General features: G+C 41.1%; 6 protein-coding genes across 6 annotated transcripts; 2 read left to right on the forward strand and 4 right to left on the reverse strand.

Annotated features, from left to right (window-relative positions):
• The first annotated feature begins 323 nt into the window (after positions 1-323).
• Positions 324-4,286, forward strand: blw (ATP synthase subunit alpha blw, mitochondrial). The gene is made up of 6 exons (XM_043418401.1): positions 324-483; positions 879-992; positions 1,853-2,202; positions 2,511-3,394; positions 3,493-3,610; positions 3,761-4,286. The coding sequence occupies exons 1-6, from the start codon at positions 418-420 to the stop codon at positions 3,873-3,875; spliced, it is 1,647 nt and encodes a 548-aa protein (XP_043274336.1). The 5' UTR covers positions 324-417; the 3' UTR covers positions 3,876-4,286.
• A 156-nt stretch (positions 4,287-4,442) lies between these two features.
• On the reverse strand, positions 4,443-7,721 carry LOC122410267 (elongation factor Tu-like). The gene is made up of 5 exons (XM_043418412.1): positions 7,537-7,721; positions 6,303-6,909; positions 5,324-5,695; positions 5,047-5,238; positions 4,443-4,843 (listed from the first exon to the last, which is right to left on the reverse strand). The coding sequence occupies exons 2-5, from the start codon at positions 6,885-6,887 to the stop codon at positions 4,568-4,570; spliced, it is 1,425 nt and encodes a 474-aa protein (XP_043274347.1). The 5' UTR covers positions 6,888-6,909; positions 7,537-7,721; the 3' UTR covers positions 4,443-4,567.
• Positions 7,722-7,813: 92 nt separating this feature from the next.
• Positions 7,814-13,157, forward strand: LOC122412602 (uncharacterized). Its single transcript, XM_043422282.1, has 7 exons — positions 7,814-8,057; positions 8,529-10,430; positions 10,530-10,760; positions 11,313-11,689; positions 11,987-12,241; positions 12,335-12,521; positions 12,599-13,157. The coding sequence occupies exons 2-7, from the start codon at positions 8,556-8,558 to the stop codon at positions 12,635-12,637; spliced, it is 2,964 nt and encodes a 987-aa protein (XP_043278217.1). The 5' UTR covers positions 7,814-8,057; positions 8,529-8,555; the 3' UTR covers positions 12,638-13,157.
• Positions 13,158-14,554: 1,397 nt separating this feature from the next.
• On the reverse strand, positions 14,555-16,127 carry LOC122412606 (uncharacterized). Its single transcript, XM_043422294.1, has 2 exons — positions 15,450-16,127; positions 14,555-15,367 (listed from the first exon to the last, which is right to left on the reverse strand). The coding sequence occupies exons 1-2, from the start codon at positions 15,462-15,464 to the stop codon at positions 14,843-14,845; spliced, it is 540 nt and encodes a 179-aa protein (XP_043278229.1). The 5' UTR covers positions 15,465-16,127; the 3' UTR covers positions 14,555-14,842.
• Positions 16,128-17,575: 1,448 nt separating this feature from the next.
• LOC122415366 (uncharacterized) lies at positions 17,576-23,834 on the reverse strand. Its single transcript, XM_043427455.1, has 4 exons — positions 23,658-23,834; positions 22,155-22,298; positions 18,472-18,750; positions 17,576-18,179 (listed from the first exon to the last, which is right to left on the reverse strand). Exons 1-4 carry the CDS (start codon positions 23,673-23,675, stop codon positions 17,904-17,906), a joined length of 717 nt encoding a protein of 238 aa, XP_043283390.1. The 5' UTR covers positions 23,676-23,834; the 3' UTR covers positions 17,576-17,903.
• Positions 23,835-24,949: 1,115 nt separating this feature from the next.
• Positions 24,950-26,290, reverse strand: LOC122415376 (uncharacterized). The gene is made up of 2 exons (XM_043427465.1): positions 26,021-26,290; positions 24,950-25,545 (listed from the first exon to the last, which is right to left on the reverse strand). Exons 1-2 carry the CDS (start codon positions 26,273-26,275, stop codon positions 25,135-25,137), a joined length of 666 nt encoding a protein of 221 aa, XP_043283400.1. The 5' UTR covers positions 26,276-26,290; the 3' UTR covers positions 24,950-25,134.
• Between the last annotated feature and the right edge of the window lie 610 nt (positions 26,291-26,900).

The following is a 26,900-nucleotide window of genomic DNA, read 5'->3' on the forward strand; positions in this document are numbered from 1 at the left end:
TTAAATATTAGCGCGCTTTTCTGTGCGGATAGCATGTGACATAATCCTGTAAGCAGACCAACCGTCGTGTTTTCAGTCGGCGATATTCATTTTTTTTTCAATCACGTGTAGAATTAAAGAAAACCACGGATCGTGTGTAATAAATGCATGTCCTGATTGATCCAAAATGTGAATTGAGTTTAACTTTTCGAAAAGAGAAGAAATAAATGATTTTTTTACAGCTCGTATCTTTGGGTTTGAGATAATTGTAACTCTGGTCAATGGTCGATAACTTCCTGCGCAGAGTTGCGCACGAGTTTACGGAGTGGGGGGTGGCGAGCTGGTTACGGGTCGTTCTTCTAGCGCTCATCGTGTCTACTTGGACCGTTCTTCATCTTCGAATCCGCAGTCCGGTCGACGGGCGTTGAACGAACAAAAATGGCCCTGTTATCCCTTCGCCTGGCTGCCTCCGTGGCGAAACAACTGCCAAATGCTACCGTACAGGTAAATTTAAAAAATCCCTTGTTTCAATTCGTTACATATCGCGCAGAGGAGGAGCACCTGTCCGTCTCGTTTTCAATTTCGACTAGCCATGTACTTGCCGACATTTTCTTACGTGTCGTACCACCGGTATCGTTCGAGTGTTATATCATTTATACCCTTCATCTAATTTTTTCCTTATCGACGAATTGTCATGTTCTCGTGATTGTTCTCAAAAAATCGCCTGCGTTTGGTTACGGAGTCTCGCTTTTATCCTCGATCATCGCTATTACATAAACACGAAGAACGGTCAAAAGTTATGTAATACGTGATTTTCATTGCCAACTAACGTGTGCCAAATTAGAAAATCTTGATTTATCGATTTTCCTTCAATCTTTCTTTTTTCTTATCAATTTCAGGTTCACTGGCCGGTAAGCTGTCTTGCAGCTCGCAAATACCATGTTTCCTGCAGTCGGCGATCCGCTGAGATCTCTGCTATCTTGGAGGAGCGGATCATGGGGGCTGCCCCAAAAGTATGTACCCTAATTTTCAATTATCAATGGAAGAAAAATACTTCTAAAACGCTATTGTCATTTTCATCATTTAGTCATTCATATTCCACATGTACCTTTTCAATTATAAAATTTTATTGGAATATTCATTTTTAAGCATAACCATGACTAAGTTTAGACACAATGTCATCATGAGTGATGACGACTGTCAATGCATATAAATATTTTCTTCTGTTTCTTCATGGATTTTCTCTCGAGTATGCCACGGCACATAAATATAAATTTTTGAATACCAGAAATCAAAGAGTTTTCTTCTCCTCTTTGATAAAACACTACTCGTTTTGTTAATATTATTGTCAAGTTTGATATCAGATTTTTTGGTTGGAACTAAAAAGTTCAGCACAATCATGACATTTTCTTAATTTTGAGGACAAATGTTTTTTCGTTGACGTATATGAGTTATAATTTCCCAGATTAAAAATGGCGTTCGTGAACAACATTTTTCTATATACTTCCACCTCTCAAGTTTAAGCTCTCTCGCAACACATCACACATTTCATAATGAATCAGAAATGGAATTGACTTATTAATGAAATTTATAAACGTTTTCCAGCAGTTAACCCATCATTTTCAAACACAAAACCCACAATTCCGAATTCCATATTGAAATGCTTCATAGTTTTGTTGAGTTTGTCGAATGAACAAAAAAATTGTTCGTGCTTTGTGATTCGTCATAAATTAAATTTATTGACTGTATGACATTTGTTCAGCAATTTTCCCAATGGTATGCCAACCAATCTCAATTTTCCAAATCTTCAGTTACAAAAAAAATGTCCATAATTGTGCAGATGTTGAATAATATAAATGCATTCACATAATAGGCCAACCTGGAAGAGACTGGCCGAGTACTCAGCATCGGTGACGGTATTGCTCGAGTTTATGGTCTGAAGAACATCCAAGCTGACGAGATGGTGGAATTCAGCTCGGGACTAAAGGGCATGGCTTTGAATTTGGAGCCCGATAACGTGGGTGTGGTCGTCTTTGGTAATGACAGACACATTATGGAGGGTGACATTGTCAAGCGTACGGGTGCTATTGTCGACGTTCCTGTCGGTGATCAGCTTCTCGGACGAGTAGTCGATGCTTTGGGTAATCCCATCGACGGTAAAGGCCCATTGAACAACAAGCTGAGATTCCGTATCGGAACCAAAGCTCCTGGTATTATTCCTAGGTGAGAGCATTCGGATGTTATCGAATATGAAAAATCCGTTTCCAATATTCAGGATTTACGTTTGCTCATACAATTCCAAATTCGAACTTTTATTCAGACCGTTAGAAACAATAATTAACTCAATAGTGGTTCAAAAAAAGAGATTTCGTTCTTTTAATCACTGAATTTTTTAGAATTTTCCGTGCAAATTCATCCGTCCATTCTAAAAGAAATGAATCACCAAAAAGTTCGGATTGAAAAAATCTAATTGTAAATATATTGCAAATAAAATGACAGTATTGAATAAAAACGATTTTTTATCGATGCAGGGAGTCTGTCAGGGAGCCCATGCAAACTGGAATCAAAGCCGTCGATTCCCTCGTGCCAATCGGTCGTGGTCAGCGTGAGTTGATCATCGGTGACAGGCAGACAGGAAAAACTGCGTTGGCTATCGACACAATAATCAACCAAAAACGTTTCAACGACGCCGGAGATGAAAAGAAGAAGCTGTACTGTATCTACGTAGCTATCGGACAGAAGCGTTCCACAGTCGCCCAGATCGTGAAGCGTTTGACGGACAGCGGAGCAATCGGTTATACGATCATAGTTTCGGCCACGGCGTCCGATGCTGCGCCCCTGCAATACCTCGCGCCTTACTCCGGCTGTGCCATGGGTGAATTTTTCCGTGATAACGGCAAGCACGCCCTCATCATCTACGACGATCTGTCGAAACAGGCCGTAGCCTATCGTCAGATGTCTCTATTGCTCAGGAGACCTCCAGGTCGTGAGGCTTACCCCGGAGATGTGTTCTACCTTCACTCCCGTCTGCTTGAGAGAGCAGCCAAAATGAACACCACCCTTGGCGGTGGATCGCTCACGGCCTTGCCCATCATCGAGACTCAGGCCGGTGATGTATCCGCCTACATCCCAACCAACGTAATCTCCATTACCGACGGTCAAATCTTCTTGGAGACTGAGCTCTTCTACAAGGGTATTCGTCCCGCTATCAACGTCGGTCTTTCTGTATCCCGTGTCGGTTCGGCTGCCCAGACCAAAGCCATGAAACAGGTTGCCGGTTCAATGAAACTCGAATTGGCCCAGTATCGTGAGGTCGCCGCTTTCGCCCAGTTCGGTTCGGACTTGGACGCTGCCACCCAACAACTCCTCAACCGTGGTGTTCGGCTTACCGAGCTCCTCAAGCAGGGCCAATATGGTTCGTGCTGCTTTTTATTTTTTATTCCCCTCCATTTTTCCCCTCGGTTTTCTTTACACTCGTTTATTCTATTGTCGCTTCCTGTTTTCTTCCAATAGTGCCCATGGCCATCGAGGAACAAGTAGCCGTTATCTACTGCGGTGTCCGTGGATACCTCGATAAAATGGATCCCGCCAAAATCACTGCCTTCGAGAAGGAATTCCTTGCGCACATTAGGTAAGTCTGTTTTTTCGCCCACCAAGATTCACTCGTAACAAGATTCTCTTCGCTCGAGCAAATTCACTATAAATAGCTCGTGCCCCGAGCACTCCCGTTTCACGCTCCTTTTTTTTAAACACTCTTAACACGCACCGTTGTTGAAAACAGGGCGACTCAGCAAGATCTCATTCAGACGATCGCTAAGGAAAATATCATCAGCGAATCTTCGGACGCTAAACTCAAGAAGGTCGTGACCGATTTCCTGTCCTCATTCGGAGCATAAGAAGTTATCGAGTACGAGTAACAACAGCTCCCTAACATCGTCACCACCGGTCACCGTTGCCACTGTTTCGCCTATCAATACTCTCGAGTATCAAGCGCGTAAATTAGTCGATGAAACTCCCAATTTTCATATTTTCCCTTCCCACAAGATCGAGGATTGTGGAGACGTAACAACGATACTCGCGGATATACGCCAAGGTGGACAGAAGGTGAACGGGAAGAGAGAGAGAGAGAGAGAAAAAAGAGAGAGAGCAAAAAGAAACAGAACGAGGGTGATAATTTGAACATCGCCGTATTAAAATCATCAACAATTCCACAAAAGTTAGAAGCGATAACTGTACGATAGTCACCGACATATTATAATTGATACGTTGCTCGTTGGTATTTAAAATAAACGTTAAATCACCCACGATATTTTGCAGCAGTTTAATCCACGCGGGTTCTCTCAATTTCGACAATTACGCGAGATTCCTGCCGTGTTTGTAGCAACCAGCGAGAATATCGCTTCCCTCGAGAGTCGACGATAGTTTGAAGTAAAGGAAGAATAAAAGAAAAATTGAAACACGAGTCGAATGTAAATAAAGTTAATTACTCGGATCTTCTTACAAGTTTTTACATAATTACAATTCTTATTATTTCTTTATTCTTATTTCGTTTTTTTCCAACGTCTGGTCAACTTCTCGCTTTTGCACTTCACTGCAAGTCTGGCACAACAACTAGGTTCATTCTTTGTTTATCGACTGTCAAAGAAGGCAATATTTTTGTTATTATACCAGTTGCGACGGTTCTCTTCATGTCTCGCACGGTGAAACTTTGTCCGACCAAGACGGGCATACGTCTTATCAGAGTCAATCGCGTCGTCGCATGTTCCCCAGGCATCAGCATGTTTGTTCCTGGTGGAAGGATAAAATCGAATCGGCACTGAACGCACCACGTTTCGCTGTAGATCGGGATGCACCATCCTGAACGCTGGAAACAATATAAAATTCATCATTGAAAGAGGATTATGTTGAGAAACCGAAATCTAACTTTTTTCCACGCCTTAGAGGCTTCAAATATTTTTTCTGACATTTTTCTCTAGAAACTGAATCTGGGAACGACCAAACAAATAATTTATTCAATAAATCAATGGATATATTGAGGAGTAAACATTTAGAAAGACGTAAATATACTTGTAAAGGCCTGTGTCGTCCACCATCGGCGGTTTCAAGTAAATACATTTCTGCTTCGAAATGATTGCTCGTCACAAGTGAGTTTTTCGCGCAGAGCAACATCCCTCTGTACACATCCGTCGATTTGATCCCACGAAGTAATACGCCGACGTTTTCACCAGCCAATGCTTGCGGCACGCTTTTCTGGAATATCTGTTTGCATCTTCCTATTACTTAATATAAATGCTTTTCATCGACATGTGGGGAATGAAAATATTCATGAGAAAGAAAAACGTGCCTGCAGGTCAGAAATTGTAGTTCGAGCATCGGTATCGAAACCCAACAAATCCGCATTCGCGTTTTTCCTCATCGTTCCACGTTTTACAGTACCGACAACAACGGTCCCTCGACCTGGCACGGTAAAAGAATTGTCTATTGGCATGAGGAACGGAGAATCGTAATCGCGTGTCGGTGTTGGTATGTGTTGATCAACTGCGTCGAGCAAGCGCTCGATCGAGGGTAAACCATATTTCGAAGTGTCTCCATTCAATGCCATCGTGGCCGAACCTATGACTATTGGAGTCGAACATCCGTCGAAGCCGAAATTTGACAATATTTCCCGTACCTCAATTTCTACGAGTTCCAATAACTCGTCGTCCGCCAGATCTGCCTGGAATTCAAATTTATTTTACTTCAACTCAAAATATTGAACCTTTCTTGGTCGTTTCAGGCTTCTAATAACGGTCAAAACTTGCTCATTTTTTTTATCGTCTCAGGACTAGATAAACAATATTTATGAAAATGAGTTAATAGCTACAATTTCAAATTCAATTTTTCACGATGCGAACTTTGATATTATCAATATTGTACTTAAAATTGTTTCTTTTTCGAAATTCTATCGATAGTATTTCAATGAATATCAATGAAAAAGTGAAGTACTCTAAAATGAAAGAAGAGTTTAGGAATCCGAAGAATCAAAACTAGTTCAGAATGAAAAATGTTCTGTGCGGTTCAATCTTTCGTTTCATTTTAGGACAAATTGCTTGTCGAGGTCCAAAAAAGCTGGTATCCTACTCAAGAATCAATCTGTATTAATTATTTCTTATTTTTTAAGATATCATTCATTTCGTTAAGCGATATTTTTGCATTAATTCTAGTCTGCAATTCATGAAGTTGTAATACGATTTCAAATTGTTGTTTTATTATCATCAATATATTTTGGTATGTATGATACGAATGGGAAAAATATTTTAGATGTAGTAGAAATTATTTATCACCTTATTTATATAGACAACGATGTGTTTGATTCCAATTTGTTTAGCTAGAAGAAGATGTTCCTTGGTTTGTGGCATAGGACCATCATCCGCAGCAACTAATAAAATTGCCCCATCCATCTGTGAAGCCCCGCAGATCATATTTTTAATAAAATCTGCATGACCAGGACAATCGGTGTGGGCATATCTTCGATATTTGGTTGCATAACCAACGTGAGCTATGTTTATCGTTATACCCCGGGCTTTTTCCTCAGGTGCTTTGTCAATTTGATCGTAGGACACGTAGTTGCAGTTTTTGTATTTTTCTGATAAGTATTTGGTGATAGCAGCAGTCAGGGTCGTTTTACCATGATCGACGTGGCCAATGGTACCAATGCTGCAGATGTTTGTATTTTCTCTTGTTTTACTATCTACTTCTGTATTTGAGTTCACTTGTGTTGAAAGATACTGTGCTCTGATGAAGAAGCGGTTTCGTGTGTCTTTTGGTATATTGTTGTAGCAAAGTATTTGCAATTTCCTTTGCACTCGAATCTTTGCATGGCCATGAAAAACGCATTGGCGAAGCAAACTTCTCATTAGAACGCTCATGGTCTCTCCTTTGGTGAATCAGCTGTAATAAATTAATTCACAATAGAATTATATTTGAAGGATTTTTGGACCTAAAGTTAGTAAAATCTAATGGCAAAAAATTTCTATCGGATTTCTCTATTTCTTCAAAGACAGTCAACTGATAATGGTGCAATTTTAAGTGGGTTTTCAGCTGAAAATTTATTTCATGATCAGTTCAGGGTCAGTTCTAATCGAATTATCTTAAGTCTTAACTTGCTAATGGCGTTTAAAGGATTTTCCAGAAAAAAAAGTGCCATAAAGTTTTTGGGTTTACTATAAATCTTGACAATAAGTTTGTTTTAAACATGATAGATTCTTATAGGAGAAAGTATATTTAGATTCAGCACGAAACTTCGTGTCACCATTGATTTTTAAATCTATCCAAATATTTATTTGAAATTTATTCAGAAAGAATATTTTATTTATATACACGTGTTGGGAAAAACGATAAAATAATACGAATCAAAGTTAACAAATTTCAAGTGAAAACCATTTCAAAAGAAATCGCTATAATGGAAAATAAGGTGGGTAACCTCTTCGAAAAATTAAAAAATACGAGGCTCAACACCAAAAGTCATATGCATCAGTCGTACAGAGCAATATCGTTGCAAAAGAAGCATCGACTTACTACGAGCTGATTGTTGAGCCCACTTATTATTTTTATCTTTCAATACAAATATTTTTGATATTTTTTCATGACTTCCGTGAAAACCAGAGAAAACCCAAACAGGCAATAGGTTTTGTTCGCGTCTTCACGTTCACCGTTCACCGTTCAGCTTTAGCGTGTCGTGAAATGAAAATGCCCCTCACTACACTAACCAATAACCAACCATACATCGACCACCACCACCACCCACCACCCGCATAACGTGTATTATATTGAAATGTTGACTCCAGAGGCGCTGTTGGTAGCGCGTTTCGTTCGGGAGAGGAAGCCTGTCGTATAGAGGAGCCGGCTCAGCAAAATAGTTGTGCGTGGAACACGCCGGGCGCATGTGGTCGGTTGATCCAGCGTGTGTCTGCATATATCCTTGTTTACTTCTTTTATTCTCAAGGAGTTCTCAGAGGACAAACGACGACATTAGCGAAAAATAAACGATTGGCGTTTCCCTTAAGAGCCACATTTTTTACCGAAATTACGTATATAAAGTAAGTGCCACTTCAGTTTGCTCGTTTACAATAGTAAATTTATTTGTCGTTGTCCGTTGAATTTTTTTCCTCTATTATCATTGAATTCTGAGAAAGCCGACAATCTCTTAAGATATTTTTTCTCTTTGTTTTGCATTCCGTTCTTGCCCGGGCGTATTCGTCATTCGATATTAGGATAACCAAAGACTCGCGACGAAAGTTTAGTCAACAACACAAACAGTTTGCGAAAATAAATGAACGACGAATTTCGAAAGCGGTTAGTAACGTCTCGATAGAATTTAAATATTTTTTTGCACTCATTCCTCAGCAATGATAGGTGTTTCAATTTTGAAGGAAACAATGATAATAACAACGGATATGTCGATGGCAACACGACCAAGATTAAAAATCCTGATTCATAGCGATGCATATTGTAATTTGAAAAATAAAAATAATTCGAATTGAACATTTGATAATAACTCTTTGCTTTAGTATTCCAAAACAGATATCGAACAAGAAATGGATGACGAAACAGGCCAGGAAGAATCGTGTGGATCGGGTACATTCGAAGTAAACAGTCCGTATCAGTCAGAAGATTCCAGATTTTCCGTGGATTCTTATGCAAGCAACGAGTATCCTATGGATGTGAATTCATCCGATTGGGCAGATGAATCTTCGTTTGAGACAGCGGAATATATCGGTGACCTGCACTACGAATCATTGGGCCTGGCACTAGAAGATTCCACGCCTTTACTGTTCCCTCCCAGAAGAGAGGTCAATCCTACGATAGAAGAAGAAATATCTGTAGAAACATTGGAGGAGAATAACAATGACCCTAACAACAACATGGACTCCAATGAGATAACAAATATCGATGAAGGATCTACACTCATGGAACACAGTTCGGGAAGCAGTATTCTGCTTGATCGATCGAACAGTCCTAAACCAGGCTGTAGCAAAGATTCCTTGCCTGTTTTGGGCGAAAATGAAAGTAATCTTACAGAGGAAATAATTCAAGGAAGAACTCAACGTGTAAAGCAACTTATTTTGAGCATTGACACTGATTCAATTTCAGACGCAATCAGGCAAAACCCTAAGATCCGTATAAATGATTTAAAACTTTCGGATCTCGTGCCGGCACATAAAAGATTGAATCACCCCGAAGCCGAAAGTGTTGAAAAGATCAGCGAAGTTGCTGAATCAATTGTCACAGAAAGAGATATAACCGAAGCTGGGTCTTCGTTGAACGATGATAATCGTGTGGCAATAACCAGCAAACGCGGACCTGTAGAAGATATTTGTACCATCGGGTGTAAGAAAGCTTCTTCAAACCCGGACATCGCGATTCTGCTACCAAAACTTCCAGCTCCGTCGTCAATTTCAAAAAGTTCTTCTCAAATTCCTGTTTTTGTGCGCAAGAATTATCCTGTCACAGGGAAAGCAAAGCAGCACTCCCTAGAAAAACTTGTTCAACAAGACATTCCTCTGCCCGTGCCTCAGCCCAAAGTAGTCACCGAAGTAGTAACAATTCCTGACCATTCCAAAGGTGCCATCCCCAAAGTACGGACTGAACCACAGAAGCAAAGAGCGCAACAGCGACAGCCCTCTGAGTTACCGAATATCAGCCCAGAAGTGTTAAACGTTGGAACTGCTGAAACACTCAGACGCTCGCCCAATTCGGATATTCGTACTACTTCTGGGAATATCGTGGGAAATCCAGACAGTAGAGGATTGAACTCTGCTAATCCGCAAAGGAGTATTCTCACAAATATCACGATAGCCGTGCCAACAACTGCTCAAAACAATGTTTCTTATCAACAACCTACTAACAGGACCATTTGCAAGGAAATGTACTACAAATTAAGAGGCATCTTTCCGAACGTGGATCCAAAGTACTTAAAAAAATTGTGTCCCCCGGAATGGGGACCCGGTGATCGCGATGCTCAAGTTACTCCGATCGTCGAATTTCTCCTCAGTAAAGGCGATGATCTGCCACCCGCACCAGAACAATTTCGAGAAGACACTGCAGCAACTAATGGAACAGCAATGGTTTACGGAAATGTCGATGACATTTACGAGAATTTACTCGGCATTTTTCCCGATGCTGATCCCCACTATTTACGGGAGTTTGCCGAAAAAAACGTGTCTAAACCAAACGCGATCAAAGAATTCGTCGAACAGAAGCTCGAATCACGTGACTACCCTACTCGAGAACAGTATCAAGCGCGGCTTAAAATCACCGAGCAGCAAAGGCAGTACACTACTGGCTTCAATGTCCAACAATATCTCACAATAATACCGGATCCATTTACTTACTTTATGAATATCAAAAGAAAATGCCAACACAGTACTGTCGCCTTCGAATTCCTCAAAACTTATTTCAGCAAAATCAAGGCAAGCATTTCACTGTTTTGATTTTATTTTATCGTGTTTGAAAGTCTCGTTGATCCTAAGATTTTAAAAATTATTTATTTGCTCCTATATTCCCTACAGGTTACAACTATAACGAGAATCTACAGGCAATACGCGTACAATTTGAGTGCATCTGCTGAAGCTCTCGAAGCTACGCCTGCCGAAATGAAAAGTAAGCGCTTCGGGTACGAGGTGCCAACTGAAAATATTACTCTGCTTCAGGAAATTGCTTTTATAAAGCATAAAGATGAAATAAAAGAATACATCGACAATAAAAAAAGAGCTGAAGAGGCTGAGTTCAAAATGATGAAGGTACGTCGACTTTTTTTCTATACCTCCCTCGTTTTTTCAACTCTTTGCAAAGCCTGAATCGGGCTGCCTGTTTTTGAGGGAAAGTGTTGTCAAACAATATCGATTTTATTAATACTCGTGAGTCACGTCTTGCTATACTAGGCTTTCGTTCGTCATCTTTCAACAACGACCTCGAACGGCCTCTTAGAAATGTTTAGATTGAACTCAAGCACCGGAGCCCATCACCGTCAACATTCCAACATCCTTAAATCTTGATATTTTTTCGAATATTTCTAATTAGTAACTCATTGAATTGTGTCATAGCCAGTCGAATTGGCACATTTGAGTTTAGAATTTCTGGCTAACTAAACTCTGGGAATATGAATCGCTTTACGCTGGTCTTTGAGAGCTGTTGAGTACAAAATACAGATATAAAAACCTTCATTTTTAATTCATCTTGGCAATGAGAACAAACGATTGAATCGGGAGATTTCGAAAATTTATTTAAAATATGGATTTTATATTTCGAATGTACTATTTAATAAAGTGCTAATTTTTGAATGAAATTTTCAGGAAAATAATTTCCTCGTCGAATGTGAATGCTGCTACGATTCCGAGTGTCTTCCATCGAAATGCTCAACCTGCGTCAAGGGACATCTGTTTTGCAACAATTGCATAATAACCGGTACAAACACGAAACTGGGCGAGGGCGAGACTCGCATTGAATGTTTCCTCAACTGTGGCAGCGAGATAAGCCTTTCAACACTCCAACAAGTACTCGCACCGACAACGTTCAGTATTCTTCTCAAGAAAAGACAAGCGGCCGAGGTGATGGAGGCTGGCCTGGAGGGCTTGGTTGCTTGCCCGTTTTGTAATTTCGCCTCGATACCTCCTGAGGAGGACAAAATCTTTAAGTGCTTGAATCCTGAGTGCACCAAAGAGTCATGTCGGTGAGCCATTTGTTTCTTTTATCAAGCGGTACATCCGTTTTCTTTACGTGAGAAAATTCGAAGAATTTGATACTCTACGTTTTAAATGGCTTTAGTCGACCAGATATTGGAAAAAATAGAGGAAAAAAGATTTTTTTAGCGAGAGTTTTAAGTTGAACATGATTTTATAAAAAAAAAACTTTTTACAATTTTACAATTTAGATTCATTTATACAAGTTACTTTATACAATTCAGATTTATTATTGCGTGTAAAAATGTCACAGAGATCTGAATGAATGTGTAATGTTTTGAATGCAGCCTCTGCAAGGAACTGAGCCACGTGCCTTTGAAATGCGACGAGGTATTGAAGGCTGACAAAGCGAGACATTTCATCGAGGAGAGTATGACTGCGGCGTTGGCACGAAAATGTTACAAGTGTCAACGAGCTTTCTTTAAGGAAGAAGGATGCAACAAGATTCAATGTCCTTGCGGTGCCCTGATGTGTTATTTGTGTGACCAACCGATAAAAAATTATTCGCATTTCCGGGGACAAGGCTCGAACGATCAAAACCTGTAATAATCATTCGGATTTACGATAGCGACATTCGCGAATTCTTATCGGCTTTTTCGACTCAGTCGTAATCATAAAATCTCGATGCATTGCAGATGTCCATTGTACAGCGACACTATAAGATTGGATGCGGTCGCCGTGCGCAAGATCGCTGAAGAAGCTCAAATGGAGGTGTTGAAACGCAATCCAAATATGAAAATCGATACGAGCAAGCTGTTGCCAAACATTCCGAATCGAACCAACGGACCTCATACGACCGTCCTCAACGCTGACGAAATGCCGGTGAGTTTTCGAAAAATCGTCCATTTCGTTCACCGTACATTCATCATTTATTCATGTTTCTTTTTATCCTTTTACAGCGTCGGACTCAACGAGTTCTCGACCTTAATCCCCTATGAGGAATTTTATTTGCCGAATTAAATACCACCGCTCGAAGACGAAAAAGAGGGAAGAAAAAAAATGTGTCAAAGTCTCTTGAAATTTCGATTGAACGGTGCGCGGCAAAATCGCGACCAAAGAAAGTCTCCTTAGTCGAATCAAGCAAATGATTTAACCGCGTGTGTGTCTAGCAGCTCACACTTATTTCTTCGTTCGTTTCAGCGTTCACTTAATTTTTTTTTCTCGTATTCCATACGTTGTTACGTTGTTTATCTTATTAATTTTTTATTCTTTATATCTCTCAACGCTCATTTTGTATCTCTAAGAAAAAGGTACGAGCTCGCTCTCCAGCGATTATTTCTTTCCAAAAGTTATCGCTACAGAGCTTATCCTGATACTTGTGTACCTGAGAAAGAGCTCTGCTCGCACAAGGCTCTATTCACAAGGCAAGTGAGAGAAAGAGAAGCTACGGTTCCTAAACAATACGTGCTCTCTATTATATATGTATTTATCTTAACAAAAGATTGACATTTTTCTAAACATCTTTCGTTGCATTTATTACCATAAATCCCAGAAACGAAAAAAAAATACATTTTCGTAGAAAAAGCATGCTCGGTGCTACTTTAGACTATCATGAGCGATCGAATTATCAGAGACGATCAGAAAACATCAAATTTGAAGCCTCGTTCGTGCACTGGTTTTTTTTAAGTGCTCATCACCAGCAGCGAGTTACGACGAGCAATAGGTAACTCGAGACATTCAGATATTGATAAAAAACAGCATATTTGACACAAATATTGTACAATCAATTTCTCATCACTTTATTTCGTGCTTCAAATGTCTCTGTCAAGGCCGAATGTTCTTCATGAGTCACTCCCAAGTTTGTTTATTTTTTCAGTGGTTATGAAACGACAATCTGGCCAACTCAACGTGGAGGGATAACGATAATGAGATGAAAAAAATCGTGGCACGCGCATGTGAGCTCGGACCGGATTGATGACAGATGATTTCGAGTGTACATGAAAATATTAGTTCAAGCGAATTAACAGACAAATCCTATTCGACCTCGCTTCGTAAGAGCTCGTTTATCAAATTTCATAAGTAATTGCTATCTCATACAATCATTTCGTGCAAGTGTTTAACGGAGGATCCCCAAATTTTGATATTTGTTATCGGTTCAGTTTGCATTTAACACGTGCACGTGTTTACCGTCGATGTTTATCTCGCGTAACTTTCCGTATTCACTTCCTGCCTATTCGTGCCAAACGAGCAGCGGAAAGAATTCAGTTGACCACCTCGAGGCCGATTCTTCATCAAGTTGGGAGCGTGATTTTTTGGAAAAATGGGATTAGAGTAGAACGAGAAATTGCCAGTCGTCATTTATCGACTTTTAATTAAATATACGATTATTGAGACTTTACTTTTCGTTTTTCAGAATCACGGTCATGAACTACTTTTCATCCCCTTGACATGGTGCCAGTCCGGTACAAATCAGTTATAATCTTAATACGCATTGTTGGCATTCGGATTGAGGACATTCGCGATTATTCAAATTGATTGAAAAGTTGTCTCACCAACAGGTTTTTCTGCGTTATCTAACTCACGGAATAGCATGAAAAATCGGTGGAACGCTCGCATCTTGGAAGTTTTCGCATCAATTGGATTCTGCAAAGTTTTTTTTATCCATCCCGACAGGGAGTGGCCACACGTTCTAAGATAGGATTGAATCGAGTCTTTTAAAACACTGGGATTTCGGTGTTTTAGAAATAAGCGAAGGATTTGCGTCATTGACCCGAAGAGGAGCAGCTCCGTGTCCGTTATTTCGGAAACGAGGACACAACGAAAACGCCGTTATTCGAACAGAAAGACAGAACGGTGCGCTGGGAATCTTCGGACCAGGAAAACTGGGGTCGAGTGCTGCGACTATTTTCAAAGCGTTCTGAGGAAAAAGCGTTTATTCAAAATTCAAGATACAAATATACGGAGTACCGGCGCGCTTCTATTCCGCTGTGTTACACGCGGTGGCCGTGAAAAATCGATGAGTCATGAAACATTGTTTTCTTGTGTGCAATCCAACAGGAAACTGATATGGCAACGAAGATTGTACGAAACCCCGACGTCGTGTCTTTCGACGTGGAACGAAATTGGCGAATTTGCACATGCAGGTGGTTATTTATAATAAATAATAGGAATAGAGAAACATAAATTGTCACGAGGACCGAAGATTAGCTCGATTTGAAGTAATAACGAGGGAACTGCTTCGACTTTCTGTCAGCATTCTTGTGCGGCGATGGAAGGTTGTTTCTCCGTGCACGTTCGGATCTCTGCCTCTGTTGTTTAGCTTCAATTTGTTTTCTGTAGGCAAAGAGTGGTCTGAAGACTTTGGTTTCCTGGACCTCCAAATCGTTTCCGGATTCGATTTCGTCCTGGGGATTGACGGACCTGAGTCTCCTGGAACCGGGAACGGGGCTCGGGTCCAAATGGAAGATTTCGATGACGCCATCGTCGTCGTAGCTCTTCGTCGAGACCTTCGGCTCGGATTTCCTCCTGGTTCCTGAGAGCGTCGCGCGCTCCGGTCCTTCCGAGTCTACACCGTCACTCAAGTGAACTCTCTCGATATATCCGTTGATTCCGGTGATAAAACGCTTGGGTAAACCGTACGCTTGTATGCTGGGCTCGCGGGTGGTCCCAGTCCCGAGAGCTCCATTCCCGCTGAGCCACGCAAGCAGGCCGGTGAAGAGCACGAAATTCTGAATGGAAATAAACAGAAAAATGAGCTTTTTCTTCGACTCGTCAACGCGGAAACTTCGGCCTCGGAAGACGTTCACTCACCGTCGTTCTCAACATTATTGCAGCGACCGATGGATCTCACGACGACAAAACACACTCGTCAGAGACACCAAATTCAGCGATAGAAATGAACGAGAAGAAACTGGGATCGTTGGAGGGAGTCAAAGATCGAATGAGTTAAATCTCGCTCGAGCAAATCTTTTATAGGCAGAAATAGAAAGAGAGAGCGAGAATTAATAAGAATAAGAAGAAAGGATTCTGCCCAGGTGGGTTAGCCAGCAGATGCGTTTACATTAAACTCACAATCGCCGCGAGAGGAGCGAGCCCGAGAAGAAGGGGGGAAGGTCTGGGATTGGAATTCAGTGGAAAAAAATGAATGTACGATGATTCCCGCTAACGATCTGGCTCGATCGGTGAGTCACGCGCGATCGGCGAGTAAATGTACGCGAGTGTGTATCAGCGCGGAAGAACAGAAGTGCATCGTCCTCCATCTTTTGCACTTATTCATGCGAGTAGAATAAACAAACAAGCCTTTATAAACACTTTTTTATCGATCATATGGCAACTGCTAATCGATGACAAGTCGACCACGTGTCTGTATCTGTGCGCTATTAAAAAATTCCTCGAAGCTAAGCTCGTACGCGGAACTCCAACAGTTTTTATGCCCCGATCGATCGATCACCGCGCAACAATCTTTACGTGGCTTTTCATTCTCACGATTTTATTACCGCGCGTACAACCGTCCGGCGTTGACTCGTCGAGTGTTTTACAGTATTTTAAATCTCGCGCACATCGAACGGCGACGAACAGAAAACGAGGGGATCGTCAGGCAGAACGAAATTTTTAGATTAAAATTCCCAGACTCCAATTATCACGAGTTCTTATTATTCATTCAGCTGACAAGCATACACAACGCTCATTGTTATTGTTCCATTAAATTGTCATGAATTACCCATTAGTCACCTCGGCATTGACGGCTTAAACGATTTTGAAATATTACATCGCATCGATCAGTTCGATCGTGAATATCGCCACCGATTGTAATCGCTGGCTCATTTTTCCTCTGAGCCTCGCTCCGAAACGAATCGTGCGGCACCAGTGTCATCGCGTGTCTCGATCCTTACGAGTCATTTTCACGTGTAAAGTACAGACGAATTTCGAATTATTCAAGCTGGTGCGACTTTAAAAAATTCACGAGATTTTTTTCATCGTCAATGGAGCTGATTACTCTGAAATATAAATTTGAGCTCAGACTGAATTCCGAGTTGAAAGATTCCGATTGAAAGTGACAGCACTTTTATATTTTTTGACCGATGGCGACGTGCGAAAAAATTCTCTTTTAGAAGAGGCTTCTCATTTCAAGAACGAAAAAAGTCACAGGCTGGTCTCCTTTCGTTGTAGATTAGCCCGAAACTTTTTTTTCCTCGAAGCACCAAAAGCGTGTTCGGAAAAACGAGTTACTGCGAATCCGCGACTCAGAAATTTTCGTTTCTAATTCAATTATGTTGAGCCATCGATCGTGCAAAAATATGAATAAAAATGATTGAATTTTTCTCGGTAATCCGACCTCAAATTCATATTTTGAGCATCGATCGCTGGAGAATCGAACAAATGTCAAAAAATGTTAAGAAATTTATAAAACTTGGTGATTATGTTCTTCAACATAACGTGCAGAAGCTCAATTTTTTCGAAATTTTCTTCTACTTAGTTATCGAGTAATAAAGCATTAAGGAAGTTGAGGCATTAGAATGAAAATGATGTCATCGCTTTTAAACCGATTGCATCTTATAAAGTGAAGTGTAAAAAAAAATCAGTTAAATTTTCAGACAGTTTAGGAGCGTCGTTGTTGAGAAAAATCAATAACAATTTGAGCCAAATAACATGTAATCTTATGGAAGTCAACACACATTCAGTGATATCTTCGTTAAAAATGATGCTAAAAATATGAAATTTTTTGAGCAACATGAGCAAGGCTTGTTGAATAATGTCAATTTCTTTCAGATTTATTAGGAGATTTGCTGAGATTATATTAATAATAATAAACTCTTTCCCGTGCAGTTTTTTGAGGCTAGGATCGTCACCGTTCGTGTTTTCGACTGAGCTTTCACCAGTTTTTCGTCCTTTTTTCCCCAACTTTTCTTTAATTAAAGTGTATGCAACATTGCCAAACTGTAAACTGGTCTAACTTTTGAAAGGTACAGGTCATAACTTTTGGGTAAAAAAAATGATTGTACAGCCTCAACTTCCTTAAAGCAAAGTTCTTATGCCCGGAATGTATACTTACATATATTAAAACGCTATGCTCATACACGTGATCTTTCGAGTTCAATAACTCGATAACGGTGCAGAAGAAAAATCTAAAAAGAATATGTACTGTCGAATTTGGTACTAAATAACGTGTTCACCAAATTTTATAAAATTCTGAACTCTTTGAATTTTTTTATGTTCTTAACATGGCTTAGCACGACAACATTGTATCGACTGTACCGAAACTCCTCAACTATCGTTGTCATAATCGGAGTTATAATTTGTGTAACGAGGCTGTTGATAGGGCAGTCGATAATAACCGTTGACATTGTAACGTCGAAGGGCGTTTTGCCTGCGCAAATTGTTAGCCGAGTACGGCGAGTTTCTTGGAGCATTCTGACGGATTCTGAAGAGAGGTCTAAACACGATGTCTTCTGCGACGTCCATCGTCTCGGAGGAATCGGCGTTGTGAGAAAGGCTGGTGCTCCTTGGCGTCCGTGTTAACGCGTCGCGAGGAGACCGGATCTGCGAATATAGTACATCAATGTGCTCTCTGGGTTTTCCCCTTTGGAGCATCCCCCCAGCCAATAAAGTTTAGGACACGCACGTCGCCAGTTTTTGAATGAAAGTGGACAATTTTTTAGAAGCAGTATCGAATCCCCGGTAAAAATTTCTTACGAATAAGAACTCGGCGAAGGAAACTTCGCTGGAATCTAAAGCTATGCAATGTCGCGAAGAGTCTTGGATTATCGATAAAACAAAAAGATCCGTCGTGACCCCGCGTTTACGCGGTGGGGTTCGTCACTCGTCCATTTACCTGCTCTGGCTTCGGAGCAGATTCTGCCTGATCGAATATCGGAACGATGGGGAGAGTCGTGATGACCGGAGGCTTTTCCGCATCGCTCGACAGCTTTGTCTGCGGTGGAGCTGGCAATAAAGCGACCAAAGGATTCGGGGCTTTCGCTGCAGAATCTTGAGGATTCACGACCGATACGACCGGCACTAAAATTCCGTTAGCGGCATCGCTGCTCGGAACTCCCGCATTCTCACCAGTTTTCACGTCTTTTCTGTCCTCCAGGTATCCCACTTGTGCAACCTGCACGCGTTCGTCACACAAAAATCAAAAGTTCTCTTTAGTGCTCTTCGCCCCCGATATCAAATGCCACGAGGTCGCTCGAGAATTTCGGAACTGTGGCATTCGTGGCGACCTTTGTATATGGAGCGAAGTTGTGTCAGAAGTATTCTGAAATTCTCGACCGCTCTCTCGTGAGTTCGTGTACTGCAAAATCTTTCGAGCACCCAAAATGTTCACGGAGAAACTTTTGTGCGAATATTTCGGATGAATTTGCTAGAAAAATTTTCTATGTTTTGCAGCAGCGCTCTTCTATATCGCCATTCTATTACATTTCACCAAAGTGCATAGCAATTTTGATGCCGAAAGCAGTTCTCTCAAATTTTACTATGTACGACAGGCTAAATTTAGATCTGCGACATTCTTACATCGAACGATGTATCGACATCCGAATGTCACTCGCTTCTTTGGCGAAATGTTAAAAACTGGTGAATTCGACTGGACAAATTGCTTGAAATTTTACTATGTGCCACTGGCTAATTTTCATGTTTATACGGAGCGACGCCTCGTATAATTGGTGGGCGCATGAATTTTGCTATGTTATTGAGCAAAATTCAGTGCGGTAAAAGGGAAAATACGAAACTATGCAATTTTTCGTACAGCACAGAGAAACGACTGCTACGTTATCTCCTAAATTTTCGTCAAATCACTTCATTATTTACTATGTTTTTGATGAAAATTCGCTGGGTGTTCATTTTTGATATGGTACAGCGCGTTATTTACTATGAACTGTGCCAATGGTTCCCCAAACTTTTGCATTATTTGGCACACTCTGTAGCGATTATTATTATAATATCGATGTGGTCCGACGTTACTATAAAAACATAGTAATTTTTGCTATAAAAGTCTCTCCGTGTTGTTGCTGCACCCCAAAAACTCTAATTCCCGTTTTCGTTGACATGAAATATCACAAAAGACGAAAAGCTCCGAGTCACGATCAATCGTCTATTGAAAAAAGAATCTGCTGAATCGATCTGATATAAAAGAAGATATAAAATGGAAGAATCGTGAAGGGGGTTCGTACGTGAACGTGAAAACCTGCATAGGAGAAACCAAAGGGTAAGTTGACTAATAAAAAATAACATCCAAACTACAGAATGTAAATATACCCCCTTTCATGTGTTTTGCTGCCTTTAAGGGTGAATGATACAAAAGTCGAAATAATTAGAAATTGATCAAATTTGGTGATAATATTCTTCAACATCAAGTGCGAAAACACAAATTAAAATTTTCTTCTGTTTAGTTATCGAGTAATTACGCATTAAAGCAGATTTCTTATGCCCGGAATGTATACCTATATATATGGAAACGCTATGCTTATACACGTGAACTTTAGTGATCAATTACTCGATAACTGTACAGAAGAAAAATCTTAAAAAATTTGTATTGTCAAATTTGGCACTAAAGAATATGTTCACCAAATTTTATAAAATTCTGATCATTTTGAATTTTTTTATGTTTTTAGCATGGTTTAGCATGGCAACATTGTATCGCCTGTGCAATATATCCTTAATTTTTTTCAAATTATTACAATAATCCTCTGCATGAAAGTCCGTATATTGAACTATAATTGTGCACAGTATTTTTTCTCAATTATCACTATAATTTGCTGGTGGAACGTTTTGTCGCTAACAAAAACAGCGTGGGATAAGTAAGCCAACAGTGGTATGGAGCTCTGGCTGACGCCGCATATGTGTCGACGTCCATGCGTGCTCTAAATGGGCCCACTCGAGGTGTGCCAGTAAAAACATAATGTTCTGTGTGTAGAAACTGTAGTTCTGATTGTGATGACAAGGATGAGGATCAAATATTCTTCTTTTTTACACTTGTGGAGAAAAAATTATCTCTACTTATGTCAGCATTTTGTATTCGTTGGGTGGGGATAAATTTTTCGAATGACGGAATTTTCGAACAATTAAAATCTCGAAGATAGAAACTTCGAATGATAATATTTGGACAGATCAATTTTTCTAGGGCTTTTAATATCGAAAAAAATAATGAGAAACCTCATAGTCGAATAATGGTTTTACAAAAATTTGACAATTATACATTCGAATCGCCAAATATTAGAATCAGCAATTCTATAGCTATTCTTATCATTTCGAAAGTATATTAACTGGAGACTAAACCTCATTGTTTGAATCATCAAATAAATAATATTGATACCTATTCGTTTTTATTAATTTCACTAATCCGAAGTTGATTGTCAGGTAAAAACGGTATATCATAATGAACTTGCTTCAATGCTTGTGCCAACTTGCCCCGACCGTCGGTTGACACGAAAATGGTTCGTCAAAAAAGCGATGCGATAACTCATTTCGTTTTACATTTAAAAATTCAAATTTTTATTTGACACAGAGAAAGGTTGTTTCTATTCGAAACAACCATTTGGTTTTTGGAGTCGTCTTTAATTCCTTGTTTACAAGCAATAGTTTGAAGGTTGGCCAACCAGTCCCGGTCTCCTCTACTCGATGAGCAAATTTACTGCTGATCCTGGCCAACAATTTTCTCCACCAATATTAACAATTCAATAATGCATAATAATTTGATAATTATTATCAAATTTATCGTCATTCAAGCATAGTAAATTGAACAAAGTCGAACAATTTGCAGACAGCCATCAATTTTCAAGCTGGAAAAGTTCTGAAAATCGAACTTGAAAACTATCTGAAAATCGTAATTACAAATTCAAGGTTATTTCCGTATGTGCTCGAACGGGATGAGTTATTACGTATTATTTATTACATTTAATTTCATTAACGTCCTTCACTATTTCGAGTGCGACTTCATTCTCTGAAGAATCATTTGATCCGAGCCTTGATAAGGAGAGTCCTTCGCTCAGTTAGATCTCAATTTAATGAATTAGATCTCGTTAGTCATGTATACATACATTTTCAAAGCCAATTTATTCTCGTCATGAACGTTATGCAAGAAGGATGAGAGGCGGGATATTAAAACGTATTAGTCTGACTGGAAAATTTAATTCGCACCTCAAGAGTCGGGATACGAAATCACTGCGAGATTTTTCGTAACGATAGTTGAGTGGAATCTCAACTTTCAGGAGGGAATTCAAAAGTATTTTCATTGTCGGAGCTTTTTCATTATTTTCATGAAAATTGACAGTTCGCTCAGCAATAATTGGCCAAAACGTCACGCCGATTTCTCAGCATTGGGACTACGGGCAGGGAAGAAAAAAATTTCTTCATGCAACGCAGTTTTTTGATGGACCAACGAATGGTAGCGAGCACACGAAGTTTGTTGGTTCAAACTTTTCTTGAATCAGCAAACTTCTTTTCCCAGTGTGCTAATCAACAATTTTCGATCATTTTTCTGTTAGCCTTCAGCCAGGCTTTCCTGGAGATGCTTACCAACGGAGTCGAACTTCCAGGAGTGCTGTCAGCGACGACGGGAGCGGTACGGTCGGCTGGTTCATCGGAACTTACCGGCGCTCCGTTCGATTTCCCCGAGAAGCTGACGACCATGCAAGCGAGAGTGCAAAAAATCTGGAGCGCCTGTAATCAGGAGGTTTATTTTCTTGATTCGCGCGAGCTACTGGAAAAACCATCATGCTAATGCACCGATCGAAAAAAGGATGTACGCGTCAGTCTCGTTTCGATGAGCAATTTATTTCGAGCGAGAAGCGAGTGGCCGAGATTTTGAGTTTCTTCCTAATGGCCGGTGTAAACATACGAATGTCGCTGACTAACTTTAAGGCTTTAAGGTTGTTGAATGATGATGTTAATTATTATTCAGAAATACACGTTCATTTTAATCACTTAAGGTTGACTAATTTATTCTCGGTTATTGAAAATTGCGTTGAAATAAAAAGACAAAGTTTTGCAACGTTGCGTTACTTCATCGTACTCAACTGTTGGGTTAAATGCAGCGAGTCCTATGCCTCTGTGTACGTGTGACTTCTTTGGCCCGGCGTTTTTGGAAGTTATTAACGATGTATGGTACAAAAGTCTAAATTATTAGAAATTGATCAAATTTCGTGATAATGTTCTTCAACATCAAGTGCGAAACTACAATTTTTTTCAAAATTTTCTTCTGCTTAGTTATCGAGTAATTACGCATTAAAGCAGATTTCTTATGCCCGGAATGTATACCTATATATGTGGAAACGCCATGCTTATACACGTGAACTTTAGTGATCAATTACTCGATAATTGTACAGAAGATAAATCTTAAAAAATTTATATTGTCAAATTTGGCACTAAAGAATATGTTCACCAAATTTTATTAAATTCTTATGATTTTGAAATTTTTAATGTATTTAACATGGTTTAGCATGGGAACATTGTATCGTCGCTAGCGAGCCTCCTTAAGGCGGTAAGCTATCTGTTTTTTTGCAGTAAAATCATTCTATATATCGTCCTGATCCGAACTGTCGTTTTTCAAACGAATTTCTTCATTGATAAGAGTGATTGAAGCAAAAGTGAAATGACGTTTTAACTCAACTTTGACATTGAATTTCTCCAAAATGGATTGGGCAATCTCGGTTTTCCTTGAAACAGTAAATCCAGGAGATATTCATCATCAAATAGAAACATTTTCACAGACATCTATTCACCTCAAAAGTTTGAAGCAGCAAACTTAAAAAAAGTCGTAAATTAACGGGATTCGCGGGCGGTAGCAAATTAAAATGATGCATCCGGTGTTCGTAGGAGAAACACACGCAAAGACAAAAGCGAGGAGGAGAGCGGGGTGATAAACTGTTGTGAAATAGCGGAAGAGGATAATTATTAACACCGGCGAACGATCGGGCATCAAGAAACCCACACGATTCTAAGACACACAATGAGACAATGGCTGAGATTCCCAAGGAATCGCAAAAGTCGGAGATGCCTACGAGCGTTCGTTTCACGTACCTTGGTCCGTCGATTCATTATTTCTGTGCGCGAAGGATGCTTCTGCCGGGAAAGTCGATGATCCGGAATGAGCAGAAGTTCGAGAAGAATTTGATCTCGTTGACGAGGACGGCAACGAGCTCCCGAGAACCCGACTAAATTCGGGGCCTCGTCGAGGCCGAGCTTTTATAAGTTTCGTTATCTCCTGGCGCAGCAACGAAGAGTGAGGCGAGGCACTCGCAAGGGTGCTACTGCGACGGAGATAATTAACGCCGCTCCGCTAACGCATCTCCGAAGAGCGGCTAACGGAACTCCGGATTAAGGGGGATCTTCGGGGGCCAAGGCTATCGGAAATAACGACATTTTCCTCGGCACATGCCTGCGCGAGAACGCCGCATAAAGGACAGAAGAGATCGGCCGAGGCTCTCCTCGCCTCGAAATACAATCGCGCCAGTTGCCTCGCCAGTTGCGAACGCGTGTATCCCATTTAGCGAGTCATTAGGGAGACGGGGCTTCGTGGAAAAGGCCAAACTCCGTTTGCGCCTCTGCCAGCATATAAAAGAGACTCGTCGGTGCTGCCGAGCTTTCAGAAGTCTAAGAACCACCGCGCGATACCATTTCGACGTGCTACCGAGCTCCTGTACTTTCGGCGAACATGAATCTGCCCGGAGCATCGATACTCCTGACAATCGTCGCGTCGATCCTCGTCTCCGGAGTGCTCGGCGATGACTCAGCCTCCACCACCTCGGAGGAGCTCTCCTCGGAGTCGATTAGCACCGAACTCGGTCAGTCGACCTCGATCTACGGTTCGACGAGCACGAGCGACGAGTCCTTGACCGACGACGATTCGAGCTCGCCTCCCTCGACCACCGTCGCCCCGGGCTCCGACGAATCCGGGCAGAATCTCGGCCACCACGAGCAGCCCAAACTCCCCGTCGATCTCCTCTCCGAGGACATTCTTCTCGACCCGAACGTCGTTCTCGCTCGCGTCGCTCGCGACGCACCGCCTCCCCGGGATCTCTCCAGGTACAACGAGTTCTACCACCCTCGACAGCGCCCTTCGAGAAGAAGCGATTCGATTGAGAACGAACAACGCAACAGCGGCTTTGGCAAACTACGCATTTACCCTGTTTTTCCTGGCTGAAAGTGAAACCGACGATTCCACGGGCTCGTGTACATAAAAATAGTTGATAGTCGCTCGCTTCTGTTTTCTTGTACATACGTATTAAAATTAGTGCGAAGTTCGCTTTTCAGCGATGGAGGTTTTTCCTCGTGATTATTCTGCGGATTACAATAATAAAATGGTACCCTCCATCTGATTTATTCTCATTTTTATCTTCGTTTTGGATTTATTCAACATTTGACTTCTTCGAGTGTACAATTTATCGAAGAAAGTTGCAATCGAAGTAAACGTCCAAGATGCGGATCCGGTCTCGGATCCTTGTCGCGTCAGTTCAGTCTTTGGTGCTCATTAAAACTAGAGGGAGTGCTCGATCTATCAGATATTTGGCGCCGAACGTCGACCTGCCTTCCTCGCGCGCTCGCGATAAGCCAGTTGCTGCCGATAAACGAACAGGGGTCGAAGCACGTTCGTGCCGGCGGCGGTTTCCAGGTCGTCCTGGGTCTCCTCCTCGCTGACGATTCTCTCGTTGCTCTCTTTCGGGATCGCTTCCAAATTGGCCTTCTCGTGGGCTCCCATGACGCTTCGTTTGTTGATCATCATCGGCGAACCGAATATGAGAACGTCGACCTCGGGACTCACTTTTTGGCGCGACGACGGCAGCAGCTCATCCGGAATCTTGTCGAACGTCGGAATTTCAGTCGAGGCTTCCAACGTTGGCATGGATTTGACGAGCGTCGCGAGGCCAACGACCGCCAAGAGGCTCGTCAACCGAATCACTTTCGATGCCTGGAACAAAAAATGAGGAAAATTCATTTTTATTCGTGCCTCGAGTCCGGAGGGATTTTCAGCCTTGAATTTTGGCGGATCATTTGCAGTGCGCTTAAACACGTTTTCAGGGAAACTCGACAACGATACTCCGGCACAGCGGAAGCAATTTTTTTTAAATTTTCTTGGACAACTCGAACTCCGATCAAAGTCAGCCACAAATGCATTGATTTACAATCCAATTGAGGCTCAGATTTTGTCTTTTTTCGCACAAAAACCATCGGCTTTCCAACGAATTAATTCTACGAATGGAAACAATAAATTTCATTTTACTTTCTGAATAAGCACTCACGAGCGAGTTGGTAGCACGAAAAAGAGTTCATTTTGGGCTGAAGAATCGATTGGAAAAACAGCGAGTTTACAGCGGACGAAGAAAAATGTTGAAAATCCGAGAAAGTCGATTGCCATTGTGCCCCGTAAAGAGTAATTTGCTTACCATCGTATTTCCGTTGCGACGATTTCTGCGATGTTTGTCTCGATATACCCACGAATATTTGCGAGCGTCGGTGATTCTTTCCGTTGTTTTGATGGCAACAGAAAGAGGGTAAGAATTTTTTTGAAAATTTATCCTTTTCGGTTCAATGCACACTGAGAAGCTTCGAGTGTTTGTTCGATGGGAACGACTTCCCGAAGCATTTATACGAAGTCTTGACGTCAAACGAGACCGCGCTAAACGTTCGGTGACGCGCATTACAAAGAGCGATAAGTGGACCGGTAAACTCTGGGCAAGATGGTGCGCGCAAGGATGCGTGCATTACCTCGTGCAAGTGCATCACTCCGCAATTTTTCGATTCCAACTACGCGTTCTCGTCGTCCAACACGAAGCTAACGCAAAATCGAGTTATTGATATTTGTTTATTTATTCTTTTCTGACATTTGGCGTGATAATTGATTGTGAGTAACACGGAGATCCGCGTCCTTGTTCACTCATCCCGATTATTTTATTTTTGGCCCGACCACGATGCACTTTGTTTCAAAGCTTTTATCTCGAATTTGCGCTTTGGAAATACTCTGTTTGCGGCTTGACTCATTTCAGTTCCTGTTGGTAAAAGGTTTTTTGCGATCACGCGACTCAACGATTATCCTAGATCGATATAATCGAGGTTTTTGTTTATTCGGTGCTAAAAAATTCGCTTCGATCTGCATTTTCAGGGCTTCGGTAGTTCGTTTCTCGAATCAAGGGCATTTGGGTAGGAATTTTATTATAGTAGTTCGGCCGTCCGATAAAGTACGGTGAAGGTATATGAGAGAACTTGCAATAATAAAAAATTGTACGGCGATCGAGCTTCGGAAAAGTTTATATCGTGAAGAAAATT

This window comes from Venturia canescens, chromosome 1 (assembly GCF_019457755.1).
Source record: "Venturia canescens isolate UGA chromosome 1, ASM1945775v1, whole genome shotgun sequence".
Taxonomy (NCBI): Eukaryota; Metazoa; Arthropoda; class Insecta; order Hymenoptera; family Ichneumonidae; genus Venturia; species Venturia canescens.

What these genes read in the sequence shown, in the direction of transcription:
- blw (XM_043418401.1), top strand. Translation starts at nt 418, where the DNA reads ATGGCCCTGTTATCCCTTCGCCTGGCTGCCTCCGTGGCGAAACAACTG. An exon ending in TGCCAAATGCTACCGTACAG is followed by an intron (nt 484 to 878) that starts GTAAATTTAAAA and finishes TATCAATTTCAG; the next exon opens with GTTCACTGGCCGGTAAGCTG. An exon ending in GAATTCCTTGCGCACATTAG is followed by an intron (nt 3,611 to 3,760) that starts GTAAGTCTGTTT and finishes TGTTGAAAACAG; the next exon opens with GGCGACTCAGCAAGATCTCA.
- LOC122410267 (XM_043418412.1), bottom strand. Translation starts at nt 6,887, where the DNA reads ATGAGCGTTCTAATGAGAAGTTTGCTTCGCCAATGCGTTTTTCATGGC. An exon ending in TCGTTGTCTATATAAATAAG is followed by an intron (nt 5,696 to 6,302) that starts GTGATAAATAAT and finishes TTTGAATTCCAG; the next exon opens with GCAGATCTGGCGGACGACGA. An exon ending in CTACAATTTCTGACCTGCAG is followed by an intron (nt 5,239 to 5,323) that starts GCACGTTTTTCT and finishes AGATGCAAACAG; the next exon opens with ATATTCCAGAAAAGCGTGCC.
- LOC122412602 (XM_043422282.1), top strand. Translation starts at nt 8,556, where the DNA reads ATGGATGACGAAACAGGCCAGGAAGAATCGTGTGGATCGGGTACATTC. An exon ending in CTTATTTCAGCAAAATCAAG is followed by an intron (nt 10,431 to 10,529) that starts GCAAGCATTTCA and finishes TATTCCCTACAG; the next exon opens with GTTACAACTATAACGAGAAT. An exon ending in TGCACCAAAGAGTCATGTCG is followed by an intron (nt 11,690 to 11,986) that starts GTGAGCCATTTG and finishes TTTTGAATGCAG; the next exon opens with CCTCTGCAAGGAACTGAGCC.
- LOC122415366 (XM_043427455.1), bottom strand. An exon ending in CTGGAAGTTCGACTCCGTTG is followed by an intron (nt 18,751 to 22,154) that starts GTAAGCATCTCC and finishes GAACGCGTGCAG; the next exon opens with GTTGCACAAGTGGGATACCT. An exon ending in CTGCTCCGAAGCCAGAGCAG is followed by an intron (nt 18,180 to 18,471) that starts GTAAATGGACGA and finishes CTATATTCGCAG; the next exon opens with ATCCGGTCTCCTCGCGACGC.
- LOC122415376 (XM_043427465.1), bottom strand. Translation starts at nt 26,275, where the DNA reads ATGCGCGTCACCGAACGTTTAGCGCGGTCTCGTTTGACGTCAAGACTT. An exon ending in GTCGCAACGGAAATACGATG is followed by an intron (nt 25,546 to 26,020) that starts GTAAGCAAATTA and finishes TTTTTGTTCCAG; the next exon opens with GCATCGAAAGTGATTCGGTT.